Consider the following 26160-nt stretch of genomic DNA (forward strand, 5'->3'; position numbering starts at 1 on the left):
ACCATTACACTGAAAAATCCGCCCTAATAGGTCCTTCCTTTATGAACACCAAAAACTGGATTAACTATTTAAGCAAATTTTGTTAGTTCTCTAATTAGTATGGCATAAGGTAAATTCCCTTATGCATAAAACTGAAATCAATGCATTGTTGAAAGTATTTAAAGTATTGTCGGAAAATGTTCCCGATACACCACAATAAAGAGTTAAAACACGGCTGACGCGCAGTTGAATGCGTGTTTGCCATATCGAATTTCACACTTTCCCCCTGCTTTTCCACCCGCAGTGCTTTCTTTGGGCGGGAAAAGCGTGAAAAGAAACAATGGAAACAGGAAAATTCGGTGGCAACAAAAAGAGGCAATCAATGAAACGCTTTTGCTGTTGCACCCGTCACCTGCCAATGCAACTGCAACTGCAAATCCATCTGTGTGTTGGATTTTGCTGTCTCGTCCTTAATGTGTTTTCCCGCTTTTTGCCTGCCGTACATCATATTTCACATCAGATATGGGTGCTTCCCCGCTTGGTAATGACAGCAAAATAACGATATCGTCAGCAATTCAGCAAATGACAGGATACCCCAATTTCGGGTGTATCGTCAACAGAACGTTATTGAGGAATGTAATAAATAAGTAAACTTTAATTATAGATGACATCTTCATATGCAAAAGCACCCGCAAAATTCAATGGCAACTCGAAGCCCGTACCAGTGGTAACTGAAATGGGAGCACTAGTTTCCAATTCAAAGACTCTTAATTGGATGTAATTATGGCTTGACCTGACTGCCATGTCAGATCCCAGCTGCACTCGACCCTAGTTCACACTAACGTGCCGACCAGTTCCGCTGACCGCAGTGGGAGGTCCTTGCTGCCAGGACCAGCTTTTTGGCCTAGATGTGCCAGATCAGCGGGGGCCGGGCCTGCAGGATGCCCTCTTTAAGAGCGTGTGAGCCGGGCAAGTTTTGAGCACATAATAAATATTTATTAGGCCCGCTGCTGCTGGCCAAAATTTAATTTGTTTTCATTAAGCCGGGCAAAGCGCTTAAGACAGCTGCAAACATACAGTTCAGCTTCCTTGAGTGCAATTTGGTTAGACTCGTAAAAATTAAGAGCCAATTGGCTCAAAACTTTAACAACTTTAATGGCAATGTGTCTATTTTATAGATAGAAAACACGAATTTAACAGTTTAGTTTGAAGACAGTCTACGTTCCATTTGCATTTATTGCTGTGGAATGCTTCAACGAATGTATTATTTTTACGTTGCCTCTTAGCGGAAATGGCATTCTTAAATTATTAAAACATGTCATAACCGCCAAGTGTTTCAGGTTAGGCAGGCTTGACTGTATAATGCGTACGCATCCCTCCGAGGAGTTGGGTGCTGCGAAAATATGCTTGAAATTAAAAAGGGTATTCTCTCTGGGGTCCTCAATGTCAGCGTCGTCGCCTTGACGTGGCCAAAAACATTTCGCTGGCTTAATTGCGCGCAAGCCAAGCAGATAAAAAAGCGAAATGAAAAAGTTTGGGGCCCACCGAAAAAAAAAAAGCGGGAAAAACGCGAAAACGCGAAACAAAAGCGTTCAAAGCGAGGAGAAAAGCGCGTTCAACGCTGAAATCGGTGGGGGGGTCTTTCATTTTTGGGCGGTGGCGAAGTAACATAACAAAACAAAATTAAAGTAAATATGCGCCCGGATCCACAGACAAAGTAGAAAGGCAAACAAAGCCGAGATCCTGACAAGGGGTCGAGCGACAGGAGCCAGGAGAGCCAGGAGAGACAAGGATGACAGTAAACAAAATCACAATTAACTGAGAATGACGAAAAATAACAGCGCCAAAGGAGCAGCGAGCATGTGACAATGGGGCAGCTTTAAAGTGGTAAAAAAGGGGAAGCTCAAGGACGAAGGACCTGTCATAAAGCATTTTAATTGCGCACCCACATCGCCTGAACTTGATTGGAAGTGCTGAGGTCTATTCAAATTGGACCCAAGGACAAAATGGAATATTTAATGATTGGAAAAGGGTTTTCGGGCTCTAATGCGCAGATTATGGTGACAATGACATGGCAGCGAAGCTCTAATAAAAGTCTGGTAAGCAATAAGGTTACTATTATCCCTGGTATATGCGAAAATTCCGAAGGGGTAAGTCTAATAACTGAAATTTTATTGCGAGTGGCTTAAAAGGCTGGCATGCATATAGTTTGAGCGACCTGCTGCGACCGAAAAACTTCTCCGCTTGTGCGACATCTTTTCTCCTCTTTTCCAGGCTTTAAATTTATGTATATTTCGTGTCGAGTAAAATTAGACTTTTAAAAAGTAGATTTGAATTTAGAATGACACATGTGCCATTTTGATGGCTTGCTCATAGACACCTGGCCTGCTCCGGGAATCCTTTTTACCGCTGTGACAGCTAATTTATATTGCATTCCCTGTCAGCTAATTGCTAAGTGCATGCAACAGCGCCACCTGGTGGCCAGAACCCTGCAGCGAGGACGAAAAAAGGAATTCTAACTTGTTTTCCCTTCTCACTTTTTGCGTTTGCTTTTCCCATTTCCCGCACTAATTACGAACACATAATGAATTTGTCGGCAAACGCGAGAGGTATAAAAGCAATACAAATACACAACTCCAACTGGCTTCCCTTTTAAAATTCCACCAAGGAGGGGGTTCATCTGGTGGGGATATGTGCCCCACAAAATACACTGAACAAAATGTTAGCTTCAGAACTACTACTTAAATCTCTCTTGATATGAGACCCAAACTTAAGATGCAGCAAAGCAACAATGAATAATTTATACTGATTTATTGTTAAATGGTCTGTACATATAAACTTAAAATTGATTTTTTTGAGTGTGTGTCCTTTTTTCCCAACGCTCGCACCCTTTTGAGTTAAACAAGCGAAGGGCCTTAATGAACATCCCAAAAAACATTAACAAAATGGATTTTAGATTTTTGTTGCCGGTGGAACCGCATAGGAAATTGCTTTACCCGAAGAGTATTTCAAACAGCAAGAACTAGCGCTTTCGACTTTCCACAAAGTCAAACCTCTTTGCTTTTAGCGAGTGCAGCGGAAATTCTTTAATTGGCTGGCAGCATGCTAGAGTTGTGACTATTTTTGCTTTTGGGGGAGAAGCGAAAACACAGCGGCAATTAGCCGAACTGCCAAAAGTTTGGGCCTAATTCGAATTACGCAGTGCCCCATATGCTGAATTTTGGCAGCGAGTTCATGTGGCAAACGGAATATTTCATTAAATTATTGCCAACCGCAGAAAGCCGAAAACAGACCCGCTGCAAATGCCGCTTGATTGATGCTGTATTTAATGCTGCAGAGTGTGGAGTGGGGAATTCCCCCTTTAATGCTGGCTCCGTGTTCATCAGCACTACACAATTTCCACTCACTGTGTTATGAATATTTAAGCAAATTATATTTGCTCGCTGAAATTGTGTGCCGCCTGCCGCCATGTGAACAAATGTGACAGCAGCTGCTGCCACTTTCAGCTGCGAAAAAGTGGAGAAGAACTCTACGCAATGCTAATTTCATTTTGTTTATTGTTTTGGCTACAACTTAATCGGCCCAACTCTCTTCGCGATTCGCTACCAGCACTGTTTATAAATCAATCAACATCAATAATGTTTCGGCAAGCAAGATGGATGGCCCTGAGCTCTGGGATGAGTTGGATGGATCTCCGTTCTTGTTGGTGGCTGCCCGCATATAGCCAATTAATTTGCTTCTCCGAAGGCTCTTTCTACGCCGCTGAAGGGGTCCTCGTAAAAAATGGAAGGCAATTGCTCAAATTGTAAATCGAAATTGATAGATAGCACCAATTGAGAGAACAAAAACCGAGGGGAATGTCATAATTTGGTTAAGAATGACAATAACATGTGTATTTTCCGTTTTCCGAAGACATTTGAGTTTTAATTTCACGAACTCGTGCACAAAAAGTCGGGGAACGCACTAATTTTTCATTTGTTTTCCTAAGCTTTCGGTCCCAATTCATTTTTGACAAATTTTAAGAAATTTTTTTTTTTGCCAAATTTTCACTTTTTTATAAGGGGTACCATCATCATTTTTTGCAAAAATTGAAAAAAAAAAATTTTTTTTAATTTCGATTGCCGATTGAAAAGGATGTTTCTACGAGTTTGACAAGGCGAACATTTTTCGATGTGGACTCCATTATCTTTTTATTCCGAAAAAATTCCTATTCTTAGGTAGCCAACTGCAAATTAAATACCATGTGTACATATATGTATGCTTTAGAATAATCTCATTGATTTGCTTATGTGATCTGGATGAGGTCATCATCTTAGCATCTCAGCATAGCATCTCAGACATTGTAGCGCCGCCGACACTGCTGCATTGCCTCGTTGAACTCCTTGCAAACGGAGAGATCACTGCTGTTGTCCTCGGTGCACTTGAGGAACTGCCTCAGCTCGAAGGCACAGGGACCATCCTCCACTAGTTGAGTTTTCGGTACTGATTGCGAAGCTGAAGCTCCCAAGGATCCCTCCTGCGGAGGCTGCTCCTTGGCCGGGGCTGCCTGACCACGTCCCTGGAACATTCCGGTGAGTCCTGCGCCCACAGCGTGGCCCACAGCTGATCCTGCTGCCACGCCAGCCGCCGTGGTGGCCATGTCCTTGAACCTATCTGCCGTGCTAGGACCTTTTGTCTCTGTGGAGGTGGCTGACGAGGCAGCAGGCGCTGCAGCTGGCAGGGATTCCTTCTTGGGCTGCTGCACCGCCGGCAGATCCTTGCTGCTACCACGCGACGGCTTTGTGGCGAAGACATGGCTGCTCCGGCTGCTTTGGCGGCGCATTGATCCGGTGGATCGCGGACTTTCCGAACGTTGGCGGGGCATATCCTTTCGAAAAAGAGCAGACCAATGTGAAGGCTGACTTGCTGAAAGCTGAATTTAGAATGAAATGGCCTGACTTTTGACCTTTCTAGACTCGACTACCACAGCCAACTGTATTATAAAGTTTTCCCAACGGAACACTTGAACTTTGTCCGCTAATTTTTATTACACGGTAGTCGCGGACGCTAATTTCATTGTGCACGACATAAGGTTACATATTACATTATCTCTGGAGTGCTGGAAATAACTTACTAGTCTCCAATTCTTATATTTTGATTAAGTGTGCCACTTTAGATATTGCGACTTTGTATAAAAAAGTTATTTACACAAAGTCTATCCTCGAGTGCCACATTAAATACACCGCTCCATTGGAATCGTATTCATATAGGCCTTTTGCTCGGGTCTTTCATTACTTTTGACAGCAGCTGTATTATAGTTATGGCGCAAACATATTGCACACTGGCGAATCGAGATGAATTGGGTGGGAGATATGCGGATTTCATTTGCATTCACGACGATTCTGGGGGCTGTTTCCCACATATTCCATTTGCTGTTTGCTGATCTGCGACAGCCCAAACTGGCACGCTTTCAATTTGGAACTGCACTTGAGTGTCTCAATGGGCGTGAGTTTGCATAGCTGCGCTGATTGCACTTTGTGTAAATTAGGCGACGCCGGCCGCAGTGCGTATGATTAATATGGGGGCTGGAAGTGGGGGAAGCGGCTCATTGCTGGCCCTCATTTGCATTTCTGGCTGTCGCTCCGAGGCTAATTCTCGGCTCGCAAGTGGCTCTCAAGTGCTTCCCATTACAACCACCTCCGATATCCGACTTTGTATGCCTCAATTACCTGCGCCGTTTTCCCCAAAACTGGCTGGCCGTTTGAAAAACACAATTAAAGTCGCCACCTGCACACCAACTCGACCATTCATAACTGCATGGAGAATCGGGGAATCTAGAATCGAGAATCGAGAAAGGTGAATGGTGAATGGCGAATGGCGAATGGCCAACATTTCAAATGCGGTAAATTACAGTTAACGATTTTGTAGCACAGCAATTTGCTTTATCTTCAGATGTCTATCTACGGTTTGTAAATGTACTTCCACGTAGCTGCCCCGAACACCGTTTGCTTTGCATGTCGGCCGATGGATTCTATCCGTACATAGTACTACAATACTACACAAAGCCACCTTCTCTGGTCATTGGCCAGAACTAAAGCCAGGCCCATAGTGGCCAGCGCCATACACTGAGCGAAAGCTTAATAAACTTAGATACATCAAAACTGCAGTTCTGTTTGGCCAAAACCTTAGGCCACTCAGCACTTCACTTACTTCACTTACTTCAGGTGCTTAACTATCTTCTACTTCTCTGAAGTCAGGGAACATTGCACTATTTTACTGCATTGCTATCTATATACACCTTGGTGAATGCTTTTTCTCGCAGTGTGTATTTGCGGTTAACAAATGTAGGAACACCGCCATAAAGGTGTTGAAATAACTGCTGCACCGCTGGACCCGGCTCCTTTGTTTGGCTTTCGTTGGCGGCGTTCTTGGCCGATTGTTATGGCGTTTTATGGTTATTGTGTCGGGGGCGCAATGCAAATTGCCGCCACATAATTATGTCGCAGTGGAGGGGAATTTATATAGTATGAAGCGGGAATACGAATAGGCCAGCTTGACCTGCTGCCAACAATGGGAAAATCAGTGCGACTTTGGGGCTTCGGGCATCGGGCTTCAAAGTTTCGCAATTGAACGGAAAGTTGTGGCTTTACACACCTGGACAAGTCCAACTTTTCTATGTCTAATTAGCAAGCGACAGTAACAGTTCCAGCAAACTAATTTATATAAAAACTCGCTTTGGCTTGGCAATCAAATAATAGAAAGAGAACTTTTAATTTGCCAACGCCCTGACAACTCACGCAATGGAAACACGGAAAATTCCGGGCGAAAACCGACGAGTGCGAAGCAAAAAACTAAAGTTGCTCCGACTTTTGCCTCAGTTAAATCAGTTACTAATTGCATCGTCCTCGGCAGGCGATAAGAAAGCAATTTCAATCTACCAACATTGTGGCCATCAGTTCGTAGTTGGGGATTGGTGTCCTTTTTATTCGGTTCGAAACAGGAGGTTATTAAAACGAGAGACAACTATATCCTTCATTAAAAAAGATACCTTTAAGCTCGCCTCTTCTATCTTGAAATTCGAAATCCAATTTGAAATAGATCCGATCCGATTTGGTATGTATCAAATAAATAAATTGAATGCAGCTGAGGAGAAATGAAAGACAAATCGTTGGTAGGTCCCAACACTTCTGCGCTGAATTGCGAACAGGGTGCAGTATCTTGATTTTCGCCCACCAAAGGGTGTTTTTCCGGAGAACTACTCTACTCCATTTCGCTTTCATCAAGTGTCAGGTTGCAGTTCCTGCTCCTTGACTAATGATCGCGTGCCAATGCAATGGCAATCTGCCATTACAATAGTGCAACTTCACGCACGTATTTCCCTGGGGACAGGCAAACAAATGAATTTAGATTTCGTGGGGCTGGCGCTATTTTTTGTATTTTCTTAAGTGGGCGGAGGGCAGCATTTTGCAGCCATTTTTTAAGTTTAACGAAGGGGGGTCGTTGATTGTAGTACATTAGCTGGGACCCCAAAAATTAAGCTGGATATTAATGATTGCGCTCTCGAGAGAAGGCTTCATTGTGTGGGCTCCGCAACTTGATAATGTGCAGATTAAAATTTTCGCGGCTCTTTCTGCTAAGTTTTTCAACTTTCCCGCTTTATGAAGTGAGCGGCGCGAAAAGTTTCAGTGCTTAAGCAGCCGCAAAAAGAAGTTTTTAATGAAAATAAATCATGCGCACACTCGACTGCCTCGAAGGACTTTCAGGAGCAGCAGCAGGACTTATCGCCCGGGAGTAAGCCAAGTCAAGTCGGGCTCTCCGAATGCGAAGTTACCACGCAAGGCGGCCCCAGCGAATTTATGGACTTGCTCCAGTTGACAATTGATATAAATCAGGGAGCTGCAATTAGGTGGCGGGTAAATTGGGCCATATCACGAGAGACAGTTGGCCCAGAACTATCGTTTTGCAGACTGTGGGTGAAAAACAGCCCCCTGAAGGCCTTCGGCAGACAAATCCTCGCACATGCAGTGCCCCTGGCCACAGGTGTTTATTTAATTAATTTACATAAATCAGCTGGCTGCAAAACGCACTCACACACATGCACGCGCCTAGCTGCCCTTGCATTTAATAAGTAATTAAGTTTAAATAAGCCTATTGGCCCAGCAGCAAGGCCGGGCCTAAAAACTGTTTACACTAATTAAATGACAGAGCTGCAGAGAAAATAAATAGAGTTAAGCCCATATTTGTGCTGCGGTGCGCATACGTGGCGTATACGCAATGTTGTCGATGAACCTGCACGGATTATTGGCATTAAGTAAGCCAGCCAGATAATTATGCAAATGCCAGATTCAGCTTCAGCCATTTTGGAGCTCCACCCTTAAAGCCCTGCTTTTTGGCCAACAGCACAACTAATTGCCGAACGTCGGCTGCAAATTCCTCACTCGATTGTCTGCAGAAAACAAATTGCGCCTGGCAAATAAATAATGCATGGTTAAGGCGACGGGGATTCAGGGGGAACATGCAAATAATGGCGGGCTCTTTCTACCTGCAAATCACTTTGAGTTATTGTATTTAGCCTTCAACATTTCCCGGCAAAGTAGAATAAATATTTAAAAGCCTCGCGCCGTCTCACCTGCAAAAGGTGTCCAACAGCCACGCACTTTGGGCGATGATTGATATGGCTTTTTGGGGGAAATGGGAGACGGGCGGCTCCCGGGGGACAATTCCCCCTTTCAAACACAGAAAACGTCGAGTGTCAAAGTTTTTGTGCGCGCTTAGCGCATTTGATGAATTGTTAAAAGAAAATCGCGCGTATGTGTAAACATATGGGTCTAGAAATTCGGAGGGGCTGGAGCCTTATGAATGTGTGTGTGGAAATCAACTGTACTACTACCTACTACTACCACCACACATGGAGGAAAAAGTCTGGCGAAGCTTTTGAAGCCGCCGACGAGCGGAAGCCGAAGCAGCTGCTGATGATGATGGCGGTTGCTGTCGGTAAACAGAAAGAAATGAGTGGGTAACGTTGCGGGAGCACTGACTGGTTAATACCCTTCGTCGCCAGGCATCGAAGATTAAATAAATAAATTCGACGACTTTGAAGCCCAGCGAGTGTTATTGAAGGTTGCTAATTGAGTTACTGTACTCTCCCATTCATCAGGTAAGCACTTTAAATAATTAAATGGACAATTGCCGGCACGCGAGTGGACAAAGGTCTTTCATTACTTTTAATAATTTAGTATTTTAGCAGCTTTAGTCAACCGGAATCAAGTAGATTAAACAGCCAAGTGGAAATTGACGTGACATTTACCCAATGAATATGAAATAAAATACTTATACACTAAATTTAAAGCCATGAAAATTGCTTGTGTAAACAGAGCAACTGACAAGTTTCCGGATTAAAATAAGTAGAGCAGGTGAATCATGGCCAAAGTTCTTGTGAGTTTTACCTGGGCAAAACCTAAGGTAATTTTCGTAATGACTCACTCGCCCAGACATTTCTATGCTAATGCAGCTAAAATTAGCATGAAATGTGTATTTACTTAGTGCTGGTCATAGGATTATTTGTGGCGCAGTAAGGGTATGCCCATTCAGTTAGCAGGAAGCAGAACTTTTCGCAGGCTCTTCACTTTTAATCTTAGCCATAGAGCGACCAATACACACACGATTCGCCTGGGCGAATGAATATATGCATATGTGGGCTGTCATTGCCTTAAGAGAGACAGGATCCCCGGGATTCCTGGTATTTGCTCGGATTCTGCGTGGGCACCTAATCCTCGCCAGAGAAGCCACATTTGGCTGGGCGGGAAATGGAGCGACACTATACACATCAAATCATCAATCACATGCTTTGGTGATTCATTGATAAGTCCTCCCCTCGAAGCCCTCAAAGGACTCCGCATGCGGTCCTCGTGGCAATCATGTTAATAATGCCGCAAGATGTCGGCCAGCCATTAGCCTTCGCCATTAGGCTCCCCTTTTCCCATTCCATTTCCCTCTCCCTTCTGACGGCAATTAATTTAAAGAGCTTTAAAGCAAGAGAAATGAAATGCAGGGAATGGGACTTTGTTTATTTTGATTTTGGAAATCAATTTTGAATTTGTTGTTTATTTTTGATGTGGTTATCCGGCCAGCAGCCACTGGCGTGTAAACAAATCGAGCGCTTTTTTCGCAGATGCCACGAACAGACAGGCTCTGCTTTTTGTGTGCCTCGCGAAATAAATATAAAAACTATATAAAAGGCAAATATTCATGCGGAAAATATACGCATGTATGCTACATACATATGCGTATATATCATGAAGCCGCGAATGTGTGTGCCTGCGCCATTAGTGTCACAAGTGTAATTGTTTTTTAATCGCATTGATAGCGCCGCGCCAGCAGCAAATTCCACACACGAAATTATTTCGAGTGTGTGCTAAAACCACTTGAAAAACGCCAAGAGCTTTGAAAGTGACCCAAAAAAACAAAAACCCGCCAAGAGTGCTTGTGTGCAAGTGGGTGTGCGTTAATGCTCATAAACAAACAAAGACAAAGGAAAGTGGGTGTTGCGGGGGCGGAAGTGGAAATGTGGAAAGCATTCGACTTAAGCTGTCTACTCGCTCACAAAAACTAAAATGCTGCACACCAAAATGGCGATAAAAAATTTACATAATGGCTGAAGGAAACATGAAAGCGAATAGTGGCAAACGTGCAAATGAGGAGAGCGCATAAGTGACTGGCAAATGGCAAGTGACACTCGGAAAATGGAAAACCCAGCGGAGTAATGCGGAATATAGAGTGACCCGAGCAGAGCGAGGGATGAGGGGTTAGGTCTAGAATCTAATAAACTAGAAAACTCCATTAGCTGGGTCCTGCAGAATTAAAGATCCTTTGGCAATTGTAGGGGGTGAATATAAAGTTGTCATTAAGCTTAACACTTGCTGCTGAGATACTGAGAAACAAGATTCAGTCACAGCTTCAGCAATAAAACATATATCCATGTACTTTCTATCCAATTTAGCTCGACTTTTCCATGTGATTTAAGAACCAGTGCAACTGAGACTGCCAAGAAAATCCGTTTGTAATCGAAGTCGCCTCTAATGGCTCCACTTTGCACTGTTCTGCTAATGGTTCCTCCACTTAGTTCCTTGGCTTTTGTGCTCAAGACAGGGACTGTTGCAAATGCATTACATCAGTTTGGCCCGGGGCCCGCAGCCCGACTTATATATCCTTGTACATCCTGTGCATACATTGAGCCCATGGAGCATGTAGAGCAGGTCCTGGGGCCGGATTTTAATAAGCAAGAGGACGAGGAGATGAACACAACGACTGCCATCAGGGCAGAACGTGCCACGAGCACCACAATGTAAGATTTGATAAAAAGCCATAAAAAGCAGAGCTGGCAAAACTTAGGGCCAAGACTATAAAATAATAATGAAGTCAATTTCAATGATGTTGCTGTGGCCAAAACAACAAAGCTTAACTCGATCCGGCCCCTGACCCTGGAAAACGTTTCGTTATATTGTTATTATTGCTGCTCTGGACAGCAAAGGGCAAACTGGGGAAAAAACCAACAAACCGGCCAACCAGCAAACAAACAAAACAAAAGCCTCACGTCACATCATTTCCTGCAGCGATTTTCGTGTCTTGCCTTTGACGTTCCCTTAAAATTCTCCTCTTTTATGGCAATTAGCTTATGATTTTCATTGTTATGACCGATACAAGCCAGCCACCCCTAGTTTATTTAATGGTACGCGTATGTAATTTATGCGGACAAAAAGTAAACAACTTGTCATTAAATGGGTAATGGACTGGCTAGCTGGCAAAAAGGGAGAAGCGTCGAAAAGTTGTTCTGCAAGTATTGCCTAAGCTGTCGCTTCCTGAGATTGCTTTTCCTGGCGCTTCCACTGAATTCAGCAAACTTTTGGCGGGCCCACTTAAAACTTGACCACTTAAAAGTTTCTCGGAATGCATAATACCATTTAAAAACCTCCAGCCCCACCTGGTACCTAGTACATTCCAGTACATTCCGCTGGAGACAACGAGCTGCCAGTCCATTAACAACTGTCTTGTAGCGCTCAATTACAATAACTAATTCGCAGCTAATCCGGTAGCATGTTTCCGCTCCAAATGGTCAGTGTTTTCGTAGGTAAAAGGGAAATGAGAGGCAGAAAGGGGAAACGGGTAGCACTGCTCTTTTTGCACACCTTTTGGGCCAAATCAAAACACACTCCTTGAGTGCGTAAGCGTGTTAGTGTCAAGCGGCTTATCTATTATCATTTCGTTGAATTTTGAATGGCCGGGGCGAGAGCAGGGCAAGCTTTTGTCTGTCCTTCGTCTGGGGCTTCATTACGCTTGATTTCTTGGGCCCCAACATGCACACAGCCACCCATTTGACGAGCACACGGCAAAATAGCCCTTTGTTCGTCCTTCGTTGGCAAGGAGCAACTCTTCGGCTTCCTCGTCCTGGCGTTATAATGCCTTGGTCCTGGCCGAAGTCATATGAGTGCTGCACTGAGGCGAAAATGTTATCGATCACGCATTAAGTAGATGCATGGCTTCTTCACAGGGAAAACATTTCTGCTCAGTGCACATAGCCAAACAATAAGTCTGAGGAAGGCGTTCCTTCGTCACTCGCCAGGACGGACATTCGGGCAGCGTGCCGACGACAGGATGTGTTCACAGGATGCGAGCAGTGTGCCCAAGGACTTGGAGCTGCAGTCGAGTGACCAACCCAATGACTGACACCACAGTAAACAGCCGAGGGGCTGCGAAGAGGTCCTAGGTAAACACCCAGTGCCGGCCACATAATGAACTGACTGCCAAGGCGGGTGGCCCACCTGTCCCTCGCTCACAGCAGACCCCACCTGTTGATGGAACAGGTCCTTCCCGGCCTGTCGCACAAAAGCGAGCAACACTTTTTGCACATTTACCAAGTTTATGCAATTTACACAAGCCCGTCAACAGTCACACGTCTCGTTGGGTTCCCATCCCGCCTTTCCCCGCTTAGCCCGCTTTTCCCATTTTAGACCCCTTTAAGCCATTTAAATGCCCTACTGCCCCAGCCATTCTGCTGCCTTTATGCACACACTGTGCTGACCACAAGCGTTTCGGTCTGAATAATTGACCAACAGACAAAAGCAGCAACAAAAAACCAGCAAAAATATATACGAAAAATGGAGGAAAACAGCGGGACCGCAGCAAAGCGAAGCCGGGCAAGGACTGCAAAAAAGAAACAAATGAATAAACAAAATTTATGAAGCGCAACCACAGAGTTAAGCGTTGTCCAGCTCGTGATTTAAAGTTGGTCAGCAACGGCAAAACCCCATCCATATATCACCGTTGAGCATAACGAGGATCCTAAACATTCGGTAACCGAAACCGTGTGTCCCATCTACACTCATTAAATTTGTCCAGCAAGGTGGAACAGGAGCTTGGTTAGCACCTTCGGACCACAAATAACTTTTGCCAAAATTCAATATCGTACTCGTATATGGTTTCCCTTGACATATTTATAAACTTCAACAGAGAAATCCAAATTAAATTTGTAAAGCAAACCTGTGTGAAATGGGTTTACCCGGAAATGGGGCTCCAGGATATCATCATACCATAGCAGAAGCCATTAGAATCTTTAATTTTTTGTTTAAATAGGAAAAATAATATTTTTTATGAATGATCTTTTACAAATACATGGAATGGTCTCCTCAAAAGGCAACAAAAACAAATTAAAGTGCTTCTCACTCACCCAAGGCACCACCAAAGATCATCGAATTTGTCCATCAAGGTGTACAAATACTGGAGGTAAACATATTTCTATCTCATATTCGGACAGTTGATGGCAACTGCCCGGCAAAAGGTCCTCTGCCAGGCACGTAACTAATTTATTTATGTATTTCTTAGTCGCCGCATTCACACAAAGGACCCTCGAACTGCCACTTTTTCCATCTCCTGACCACAGGCACATTAGCCGCAACGGATGTTGGCCTTTTCATGCTCAGTTGGGCACAAAGGAGCGAGGTTTTTGCCTCGAACGGAGTGAATGTTCTTTTTGGGCAAACAAGTGGGCAGTCCAACTGACCGACCGAACAGAAATGTCAATAAATTCATATGAAGTTATCTCTTCCAGACAGCTTAATGCGTATTTTTATGGCCTAATCTAGAGTCAAATTTTTCTGGCGCTCCTCGCTCGAGTGGATTCCAAATCCCTGATCCCAAATGGCTCCGTAGTCAAATTCACGCACTCACCTCGTTCAATCTGCAATGGAAGGAAAGGAAGGGAGAAAGATGGGGTTCAATCATGGGGTTATTAGAAAGTGGCAAGCACCAGAGTATCTATGCCAACTATCCCACATATGCTGACGTCTGCTGTCGGCCATTTGATGAGCCCAATAAAGCCAAACACGAAGTGCCACTCAGGCCCAAAATGACAGCCCAAATGTTGAATAAAATTGAAGGGCCCGGGGCCTTTCGAGAAGTATCTTATATTGAATCTCGGCGACCCGGGAGCACAGGGCACATAAAAAAGATTAACGCCGGGCTGGAAAAGTGGGTCGGAGTGTCGAGTTTGACATGGATTCGGAATCGGTGGTGGGTGTGCTTCCTATGCTTGCCCAGTCACCTGGCTCCACCATGTTTATTTTAGCCCCGAAATAACTTCTATACCTGCCCCTCCAATTGCATTGCATTTCGGCTGTTGCATTATTTATAGTCTTTCGTGCTTTATTTTTTATGCCCCGGCATACGTGATTTTGCATAAATTCCCGTTCCCCCTCTGCACTCCGCTCTCAGCTTAGCTTCCGTATTCCTTTCCGAGTATTCCCCGTGCTTTTCCACTCCGGATTTGCATTCTCCGCCGTGCACATGGAATCGCTTGGGCCCCGGATCCGGAGTTCTTTTATTATTTATGCGTCGGCTGCCACAGCAGACAAAAATTGCTCCAATAAATGTACCGAAAGCGAAAGGCGATAATAAATAAATGGAAGTCCAATAAAGATTGAGCGATACTTTCGGAGCATCGCAATTAAAGAGTCAACTCCAGCCCATTATCATTAAATGCTATTACTCCATGAGTTCTGAAAGGATTTCGTGCTTGATACCAAAATGTTTGTAATTATAGGAAAACATTGAGTAGCAACCACAACTTGCTTTAAGCAAGTCATCAAACAAAATTACAGAATATTCTAGATTTTAAATGATGGCGAAATCCCCACGGATTTGAATGACAGCTCTGATAAAAAGAAACCTGCCTGAAGAGCTTTGCACTTTTTAGTGAAAACTTAAAAGAAAGATACATAGGCGTACAAAATATGATATCAACACTCTCTGACAGCCGGCAAATTTTATTTTAGTTTCACTTATCTTTGTTTAAATAATTCACGCTATTTAAAGAGTTTATCATTCTTTTAACAATTAATGAATGAATTCGCTGGGCTTTCTTCGCCTTGGTCCCATCAATATTAATAGACCTTCAAGTTCCTATCGATGCTCAAATTGAGCTATATAATTTCCAAAGTTAGTGCACACTCCCCTTTTAAGATCGCTCCTCTGAAATTAGGACGCTAATCAGCGGGGTTAAGCAGGCTATCTAGGTGTTGTGCCAACATTTGCAGGTGTTGGCCAGCCAAATTGAATAACAAACGCGGCGCCTAAACGCACAGGACAGACCCCTAGGAGCAGTGAGGGGTTAAGGGTCCTGGATGTGGGCGTGTCGGGGGCTGTCTTGCCTGTTTATCGGCGCATAAATACTAAAGCAAATGTACTGTTAACTCGTATATTCCACACAAAGTGTGAATGGAAACAGGTGAAGCGAGCGTGTGTGCGTGAGTTACTGCATTAGTGTGGTCCCAGCCACCACAACTGCTGAAAAGGAGGTCCAACTTAAAGACAGGATCTAAACTAAAGGGAAGACCGCGTTGCTAGAGCATTACGTAACCAAAAACACGGCCAAAGTAAAGGTACAACCCAGCAAGGTGCTGGGTGCTGGGTAACTGGAAAATTGTGTAAATAAACAGTATTAAATTTTCCGCTTGACGGCTAATAGAATGGCGGACGGACACGCAGCCCCAGTTGTTGCCGCAGAGTATCGATTGCCCCGCAGAACTCGATTCCTTGAGGGGACGCGACTGCCAGATGATAAAACTGAACTCCACTCTACTTCTAACTAAATTTACAACAACTTAAGCCATAAAAATTGAAACGATAGCCGTAAAAATAAGGCTACATTGGCGGCGTACACAGCGAAATAAAGCTGACCCCCTTATTATTTAAAGGAAGCAGAGCGTTTGCAGATATATACATTTTTTTTTGTGAATTGTAGCTTAGAATTCTGAAGATGAATAGAGGAAATTTTAAATTTCGAAACGAAACTCAATTTTTTCTCCGAATGAAGCGCTCGAATTCTCTCCTCCCTGCACTTCTATATATTTCCTTATTCTCTGCTTGCTATCTACTACCCAGCAGGCAGACCACGGGGTGGGCGTCCTTGGGGGCTGGGGTTTTCAGGGGGCGTGGCAACTGCTGATGCTGCGTCTTCGTTGGGCGCCACTTAACGCCACTGACAGCAGGTCTCGTTCCCATTTTCCCGTCTTCTCTCCCATGCAAAAGTTCATTGGGGGCCAACAGTTTTCTTTTTCTTCGCTTTTCCAGGTTGTTTTCCTTCGAGAAGCACGGCATTTCGGGCCCTGAGCAGACGAAAAAGTTTTCCTGTATGTGGCAGATGAGGCAGAAATACCCGTACTCTAAAACTCTTTTCTCAAGTGACGTGTGGAGGTGTTCGGTGCTTCGTCTTAATTTGCTAAGGAAAACACAGAACACCCCTGGAGATACGGAATGAGACCATTTATGGTGACTTAATCTTGTGCGAAATTAAAGCGAAAGAAGTACTAAGTGCATTTTCTAGCCATTTCTGGGTGGAAAATCACCATGATGTTTCTGGTCTCATAAGCAATTCGCATGGCTTGGCGAACATCAGGGTCCTCTCCAGGCACTGTTTACTGTAGCACATAAATTTAAAGCATGCCCAACTTGTCCAATTTTTGCTGCCTGCTCTTGGACGCACACACACAGCGCTGGAGAGCTGTGCTTATCACCCCCAGTCAACACCCACTCACCCATACACTCGCACTTCAACAGCCAGCTCTTCAGACACGCATATGCAAGGACTTAGTTTTAACCCGGGGCTATCAAATCTTGTAGCTGACATTTATGCGAGTCTGAGTTCTATTAACGTACTCCCACCAAACTGTCTCAGCTGCGCAAGTGTGTGTGCAAGTTTCCTTTGCCATTCACCGGGTGCACGAGTGTGGGTGTGAGTGGGGCAGTGTGTGCGTGTTGACATTGATTGCGTGCGTGTTACTGACAGTTGTCCGTACAAGCTTAATGGCTGTGCGATTTTAATTGAATAATATGCAAGCCCCTGAGCCGAACCCCAACCTCTATTCCCACTGTTCCCCGTGCTCCAACCCCATGGAATCCATGGAGTCCTTCCTGAATCCCTGCCCCCGAAGACAAACAACGACGATCCCAACCAGTTGGAGTCATCGGGGCACCGTGCATATGACATGGGCCATGTTTACTTTGGCTCTGACTCAGCTGCCCCCCACTTTTCTCGGCTTCCTTGGCCTTTAGTAGCCGTGTCCCTGCTGGCCAAGATTTAGTAGCGCCATAATTGTCAATGGGCCATTAGGACGATGTCCTGGATGTCCTCGCCCCTGCGGTTTTGCCAATCACTCAGCCGTAAGCCTCAGAGATGGCAGCGTGATGGAAATTATTTTTATGACTTTGGTACACCAGAAATGAGCACAGGATTACTTTAATTGTTACATTGATATTGCTTATGGATATTCACGGCAGCCACAGAACTGCTTCCAAATTAAACAGGTGCTCACATTTGGAAAATTGAAGGAATATCAAAATCCTAATGATTTCGACGCCATTCTAAGAACTGTCTAATTTCTCCCTGTGTAGAGCTATGGGTAAATCCTCCTAATTCGAATCACAACTTTTGCTTCGGTCACGCACTCATTCTTGATTCGTCGTCAATGATTATGAAGTTGCCGGGACAGACTGTTCCACATATTTTTATTGACAACGGAGGCAAACAAAGCGGAAGTCATCTCCATCCACATCCACATCCAGATCTCCTGCCCTTTCCTTCCCGATTCCATTATTACTTTGCGGATGCGTGCGGGAATTATGCTCGCATGAAAAATCGATAAATTATTGTATTAATGTATACATGGCTCGTCTCGTATTATTACGAATTACTGCCGGACCAGCGACTTCCATTTGACAGGTCATGCGTTAAAGTTGACTTGGACGCCCAGCACAGGCATTCCAATTAAAGCCCGTCCGCCTTCTGTGTAAATATTTGTGATGTTTGTGTTTCGGGGCCATAAATTAAATTAGATTTCAATTAAACGCTGCCCACATTCAAATACCGAAGACAATTAGTTGGTGCATATTTCCAGCCCAGCCTACTGTCGCAGGTTAAAGGCGGGTGACCCCGATTCGGGCAGATCACAGGCCAGGAAATTAATTCGTTGCAAAATCCTTGGCACACAGAGACAAGAAGGAAAGGACGATTTCACAAAAGACAGATGCAGTTTATGCGACTCCTCACGTTCGAAGGCATGAGCCAGCAGAAATGTCATTCGGATGGCAGCTCAAAATATGCAAAAATAAAATAAGAAAAGCCAGGACGAGCCACCGACAACGTGAACATGTAGAAAGAAATTGAAAACGGAAGGAAGCACAAAACGAAGAAAACAGGAGCAAAAAACAAACAAGCGCATGACATGCAAAACAGGCAAACAAGCAACGAGGCTCGAGGGGAAACCGTGGGTGGCTGGGCGGTGGGTGGCTGGGAAATGTACGCTGGTCGGGGTCACCACCCAGCAGGGAACAACTGAAAATGCGCTGATAAGCGAGGCGTGCGCACCGGAAGCAGCAGCGGTGTATGAAGAAAAAATGTCACGAAAACTGCGAGAGTTTTTGGAGTTTTATGAATCTCCAAGCGGACTAACCCAGCAATTTATTTGGTTTGTCAATTTAGTATTTTTGACATATTCAAATTTAAATCAAACGGGATGCGATTTAACTGCGCTTTTTTTCAACATTTACCAGTTCAGAAATAAAACTTATTCATGTTATTGAAGAAGGCCTTAAATGAGAAGAATTATTTATTGTGTTTAAAGTTCTGCAACCTACTTCATTTAACACTGCTATCATAATATTACTAATATTACTAATAAAGCACAAGATTTTTTATTTTCCCTCTGTGCACAAGCGAAATAAAAGCAAATACGACCGAAAACAAGGACCAACGTAACAGTGAGTGAGTAAAAGATACCCAGACATACGGAAACACCTACTAAAACGCTGGCATGGGGGGACTGACAAAAAAAATTGAGTAAAGTGCCCATCGTCAAGGCTTATACCCTCCCCTTCTAGAAACGAAATGTAGAAAAGGACCTTGTGAGTGGAGACTACTTTCAGTGTGCTTAGCATAACTTAAAGTTTGAAATATTATCCCAGGATTTGTCCAACCCAAGGCGAACCTTACATACCAATCAAGAGATTTATTGCGAGACATCGGCATGTATTGCTGTTTATTCAAGATCAATATTTAAAGCTGCTGATAATTGGCGCAAAATTTAAAGAGGTGAAGTCACAGAAAACCTTATGTTCGCCAATCTATTTCCCACCTAGACTTATACCCCCCAATTCATTGAAACTGGAATTGAGGCCAGGGAAGCCCAATTTGGCAGGTAATTTCATTGTGTGTCTACGTTCCATTCAAACAGCACCGCAGAGCAATTAGACCCGATTGTATAGGGCATTGCGAGTAAGGCGCACGTAAAACTGCGCGAATTCCTAAATAGCAGAGGGGCATTCGTGGGGAGACGCAGGACATTAGGGGACGGTTGCATCCGAGGGAGGTGGTGCACAATGGGAGGCTCGGAACAAGGACAGCAGCCGCAAGCTAAATGTCGTCGCAAGTGCGAGTGCAACAGACCTCGGCGGAGCAGCAAGTCTTTCGGTCAGGTGTCCTCCCTATGCCATCAGGTTTTAGGATCCCACCCCGGCACGCGCCAATTGATGCGTTGAATGCTCATAACGAGCTGTGATGCACTGCGAAAAATCGTAACCTTAAAGTGCAACTAATTTTAAGACATGAATTAACACAAATAAGCAAAATTACAAGTCTTCATAAGTTCAATGCCTAGACGAGTGCTTGAACTATGAGCTACTTTGACCTAGATTAATAGGGAATTTTGGCATTTTTTCCGAGTGCATCAGGTGAATGGTGCCTCCAGGCAAGTTGGCATGTTGGCGCGGGTGCCGCTGAAACAATGCTGAAAATCAATAAAAGCCATTAAAATGCAGCCAACGCTGATGGCGCCAAGGAATGTGAAGTTCAAGCAGCAAGGTTGAGGAGGGATCCATACTTTCTGGTTGCGTGATTGGAGTTACCCATGGAGTTCTGCCCCCATTTATAAATAGAATCCAATGGCATAATTGGCGACGCCGCGGTTTGGCTGCCAAATCGATGCCAGAAGGTCTTGGTGGAAATGGTAAAAAATGGTGTTGAAAATTTAGGACAGAAAACACATTAAATTTATGGCATGGAGCTTGTCGAGCTGCATGAATTATGTGCAAGGAAACCTGACGACGCACACGAATGCAAATCGGAAACTAAATTCGCCGGGAGATTTATGTGACACGTACACAACGCGGCGGGAAAAAGCCGCAAAAACAAGCGGGGATTTAGCCGAAAAAGTTCAAATGGACATTACAAAAAATTTAAAATTAAATCTGCAGTAAATGGGAAGTTTTACCACTTCCGGGGGCGAGTGGTGCAAACTTATCACACCCACTTCCTGTGCAGAAAATTGTACATTTACCCAGCAAAAAGTGCTACTCGTGTTTGCATATTCAGATGCGAGGCATTCCGGCACTCCGGCCATTCGCACTGACCACAAAATGCATTCGATTAATAAATAAAGCCAATTTGCATACCCAAAGCCAGGATATGTGCAAAAGCTCCCTGTATCCGTATCTCTGGGCCACGAGGCCCATCAATCATGCAGAATGTTTTGGCCATTTCACATGCACCAGCCACACCCGGATACACTCTAATATGCATAGACAATTTTCAGATACTGTATGGTTATGCCAACCTTTATCTTTATCTCTGCCAGTCGAATGCGGCTCTCGTCACCGAAACGGGGGATATTTTTATTGAGCCGGCGCTTAAATTAATTGAAGAAATAAATATCGCGTATTTGGGCCAAAGTGTGCATAAAGATTATGTTCGATTGATAAGCTTGGCGGGCGAGAACAAATTGAACAGCGAAATGCCAGCCAACCAGCTTTTCGACTGCTAGATACCACAAACAGATATTTATGTGGTTTTTAGCCCTGTTTAGTTTCTAAACAAATTGGCCCGAATATATATGAACTCATTACGCAGCTTGTTAACCCGACCAAGTGCACGAGACCTTTTCAAAAATGCAAGCTACAAATGGGTGTGGAAAATGATCTGGGAAATGGGAAAACACTACGCGAGTGTAAACAGTTCGTTATGGCCAAATAATGGCAACAATATCAGTGTTTTATGAGCTCGAATAAATATTTTCGCACTTCGTATTTATGCGATTTAACCATTAAATGATTGAACGGGTTAATCGCTTTCCTGGCAGCGCTTGTAAACAATGCCCGGGGTCCAAAAGTTTTCCACATCAACGCCGACAGGCAATAGTGTTTGAATAAATCATTCTTCATCTGCCATAAATAGTCAGCCAATTTCAATTATCACCGGCATCGAATATGTATAAATAGTTATTCATTTATTTTTAGCATTGTGTCGTTGACTTTTATCCAACCCGTTGGCAACGAAAACGAATCGCTCGCCGCTTCCATTGTTCGCTACTCCTGATATAAAGCATACGCCGCGTTGGTTTGCAACCGATAAATAAGTAATTAAAGCGCCTAAATAAATAATTACGCCGAAATTAGTGCTGGCAGTGGGCGTTGTCTGCATACCGAAACCAGCAGCCAGTCTGCAATATTATCCCAATTAACCCTCATTCCACAGCAGCATCAAAAAGCGAAAACAAATATATGGCCCAGTTTAATCGGGGTAAACAGATTTTCTGATACCCTTGAAAAGAGTATTATTTAATTGCATCTATAAAACATAGCATTTTACCAAAATAAATCAATGGAATATGAAAACGAAGCTCGTCTGCTTATTTAATATTATGATGTGGTAAAGTGACGCTGCATGGCGAAACAGATCAAAATGTTTATTTTACTCGAATTCAGCCAGTTTTGCCTTCAGTGTTTGTGGTCAGAATTACATTCAGCAATCTGTGGGTACCAGCATTAAAAGCACACAGGGAAATTTTGCGCTTAAGGCCAAACAAATCACGAAGCCATTAATTTTTATTAACAAAATCTCGGCTGAGCAGTTCCGAAAGTCAAGAGCTAAGCGCCAAGATATGTCCAGCGGAAAAAAGAACCACATGAAGACCATTTGATAGGAAAAAGAAGTCGAACGAAAGCGACTGCGAAGCACAAAAGGAAAAATGTGAGCTTATCAGTAACGTAATTAAGCAGCGATAAAGTGCCGCCACGCCCCTGCCGCCCCTTTTCCCCCATTTCTGTACTCTTTTTTTTTTTTTGGGAATGATGAGTGGGACGCGCGATAAGCACGGGCCTTCTTTTTTCTCTGTTTAGCCTCAATGAGCATAGTTTATATCAATTTAGATTTGAATTTAATTTATTTACACAGCCATGTGTGGCGGGGGTGTTTATTTTCGGCTGGACGGTCAGCGGTGATAGAGGCGTTAGTCACCATCGGATGATGACATGGAGGTGCACTTCGACTAAGCAAGTAATTAAGATACACTATAGTTTTAAAATGTTACTTTTAAAAACTCAGCCTCTTCATCTGGGCTTCATTTTGCTACTTGGACTTGAATGACCCAGTTTTCGAACGATATTAAAGATAAAAGAAATCAAGAGATAAAAAAAACCAAGTTTGCCGAGCAAGCAAATTGTTATGCGTTTTGCTAGTTAAGAAATGGCGAAGGAGTGATTTTTAAACTCAATTATATCTTGTTCTTTGATGGAAACGTCAGCGAAAGTTTAGATGCCTGACCATGGACATCTGCTGATCGATAGAAACACAGTTCTGCCTGCGTAAGTTATTAATTAGCTGAGGCAATTAGTTTGGCGTTGCATTAGCGCGGATTACGCATACGCCAAGTGCGCCGAGCGAAATGGAACTGCGCTTAATCGCATTGTTTTGGGCTATCTCGCAGCTGGCACTCGTGTTCTCATCGCAGATATTAGTACTGCTGCCACCGCTATTTTCCCGGAACACAGCTGCATTTTCCTCATCTCCACCCGATGATGATTGTGGCATAACCATAACGAGAGCTGCTCTGCAATGTGTGTGCACAACTGGTCAGAGTTGGAAGAGCAAAGCTTCTAATTGCCTGCCGCACTTGATTACCTTCTTGTTTACTGGCCAGAGTTGGCAGTTTGCAGTTTATAATATTATTAAACAATATAAGAGCCGGTAAATAGCAGTTGGTGCACAGTGTGGACTGCACACGGAAAAACATTCTTATCGACAGTTAAATCGGAATCAGGTTATTATTTCGAGTTGAATAAAATTATGCTTCCAATAATAATTATTCTCTTACACTTTTTTCAATGTGCTCCTAAGTTATTAAGTTATACTGCCAGAAAAATTAAAATTTTAAGCAAATATTTAATATGTTTATTTTATCATTGTTATCACAACCACGTGTTACTTTGCATCTGGCGCTTTAATTCGCTGTGCAGCCACTAATTGCATGCCAAGTCGATTACAATTCAATTAGCACACGCTGCGAACTCTTTGCAATTGTCTGCTGTCTGGCTAACATACAATCAGGTAGTACAAGATGTCTACAATTACGTGTTCTGGCGGAACGGAACGCAATCGCCTGGCTTGTATGCAATTAGCCATCAAAAGCGTAGCGGGCCAACACTCGCGGCTGTCTTGCCAGACATTTGGCTGTGATTAATGGGTCTGTGGGGCATGCCCCCAATCTTGATTGGCCGCCCATAATGCACCCTCGAGACAGGAGAACAAGGATCCACTCGAAGGACTCGAGGGCCTGCACTTAGCAGAAACATGTTTTCGATTCTCTACCCTGCGTCCTGTGCCCTGTGCCCCCTGCCTAATGCCTAATCAAAACATAAACATTCCGGCCCAGAAAGGTGGTCTGCAATTTAATTAATGAAAAGCCAAAACACTTGAGAATCTATTTCGGCCGGAGGACGCTGCCCTGATTTATGCTGAATGACTTCTGTGGCGCCGGGGCTTGAGAACTGGCCCTCGTTCAAGTGTGTACAATTTGGCTAATAAAAGACAATATGCCTGACTTATGATGGTCTGTCCCTATGATCAGGAACGAGGTTGGGTTATGATCAAAAGATTTGTCACAACATAAATAGTTTTATTCGTTGACAGCTATTTTTTATTATTTAATTATTCTGCTGTTGCAACCCAATCATCTAGTCAGCTTTTAACAACTTGCCAGTCAGGTCCGCCACTCACGTGTCCGTTTCTAATCAATTTGTATATCCGCCAAAGGTCGCTTTCATGGCTTTAATTACTGATGATTAATCATAATTGAAAAAAGAGGCGTGCGGACAGCGTTTCTGTTTCTGTGGGCAAGGCCAAAGTTCTCTGTTTCAGAGCGCTGCGTATGCCGAATTCCCGGGAAAACTTTCGAAAGCTGACTGGGCAGGGAAAATCGCAAGTCTGCCAACGGCAGGCCGCAGATGATCCACTTGATTGGAGGCAGTCAAGGCAGCGATGAGCTGCGGGCTTAAATTCGCAATTATGTCGTTTTAATAAACAGGGACCAACGAGCCGTAATTGCCCAGATGCCGTACAGAATCCGGAGAGGAACTCCGGCTCCATCTTCACAAGCCGTAACCAGAAGCTGTAACCGAGACCCTGGAGGAAACTCGAGGGGAAGCGATTGAGCCGGCCCATCAATAAAGTGCGTGACACAATGTTGCCAAAGGCCCACGCTGCGTATACGCAATGCGGCAGGAGATGGATGGCAGGATCAAATGGTATTTCCCAGCATGTTAAGTGGATTGTTTACGTCTCCCAGTGCTTGTGTGTGTGGCCACTATGTATACCTATATATAGGTGCCGAGGCGGGGAACAAAACTTAATTGCAGGCATTAATTATGCCCGAAATTAAGATACATTGTGCACTGGAGTTAATGTTGCTTATTATTACTCTCACCAAAGCGTTGCAATTTGAATTAATTTTTTGCATTAATGCGGCTTAATTAGTTTTTCATAAATTGCACAAGCATCGATTATGTGTCAATACTGTATTATATAGTCGGCAGGCGATGGCCGTCGCCTGCTGTCCAGCCAAAATAAAGTCAGTAATTAATCTCCTGACAACTGACTGCTGGGCAACCAAAGTTGATTTTAATGAAATTATTCCCAACTGACGCACTGACCTGAAAGCCATTCCGGATTCCCTCTCCCAATTTTCGCTCCAATCCGATCTCAGCTGGCGGCATTTTGAATACATTAATGCTTGCGAATTGCACGAGGCTAATTACGTTTTTAATTATTTTACGGCTTAAGGCTAACAAATCCATTGCAGCGTTTTAATTTTAACGCAAACATCTGCATTGCATTAAATAGGTTAAGGGATTTTCACAAAAGCCAATGATTAAGCACAAATGAAATGGGAAACATAATTCAATAGTCGGTTAAACAGATAAGCGGCAATGCAAAAGGATTAAATAGCACAGGAAACTATTTTTGCTATCAATTTAAAACAATGGTTTCGAATAATATTTTAGTGGACTCTTTCTTATTCGAATTTAAAATAACGCTATTGCCTAACTCACTTGGGTTGATTATAGTTTATGGCATATTGAAATCGAAATGGTTTCCTTCTGCATGGTGAGGCTGGACTATTTGCCAACTCATTCGGCTCCTCAATTATTGTGCCGTTCTATTTATTTATGCAATTTTCCGAATACAAACTGTTGCTTTATTGCAGCTCGCTCATCTGGCAAATAAATGCAATTTGATGAATCAAAGGGTCCGACTCCACAGTTTTCCAGAGCGAGCGGGAGAAAGGGGGAAATTGAATTCTCATTGTATGGCAAGGCCCGGGGCTT

The 26160-nt window shown here is 43.8% G+C and overlaps 2 protein-coding genes across 5 annotated transcripts in view; both read right to left on the reverse strand.

Annotated features, from left to right (window-relative positions):
* The window catches only part of LOC117142321 (5-hydroxytryptamine receptor 1), an 82528-nt gene that overhangs the window by 19362 nt on the left and 37006 nt on the right, over positions 1–26160 (reverse strand). For 2 of the 4 annotated variants that reach the window (XM_033306230.1, XM_033306231.1), the window contains exon 2: positions 14182–14191. The exons of the other annotated variants lie outside the window; for them this stretch is intronic. The gene's annotated coding sequence lies outside the window, so the exon portion shown is untranslated. The remainder of the gene's footprint in view (positions 1–14181; positions 14192–26160) is intronic. 4 annotated transcript variants of the gene reach the window in all.
* LOC117142324 (coiled-coil-helix-coiled-coil-helix domain-containing protein 2) lies at positions 4129–4920 on the reverse strand. Its single transcript, XM_033306236.1, has one exon. The coding sequence runs from the start codon at positions 4841–4843 to the stop codon at positions 4313–4315; it is 531 nt and encodes a 176-aa protein (XP_033162127.1). The 5' UTR covers positions 4844–4920; the 3' UTR covers positions 4129–4312.

Source organism: Drosophila mauritiana, chromosome 3R (genome assembly GCF_004382145.1).
Source record: "Drosophila mauritiana strain mau12 chromosome 3R, ASM438214v1, whole genome shotgun sequence".
Classification (NCBI taxonomy): Eukaryota; Metazoa; Arthropoda; class Insecta; order Diptera; family Drosophilidae; genus Drosophila; species Drosophila mauritiana.

Coding starts and splice junctions, on each gene's coding strand:
- LOC117142324 (XM_033306236.1), bottom strand. CDS start 4,843: ATGCCCCGCCAACGTTCGGAAAGTCCGCGATCCACCGGATCAATGCGC.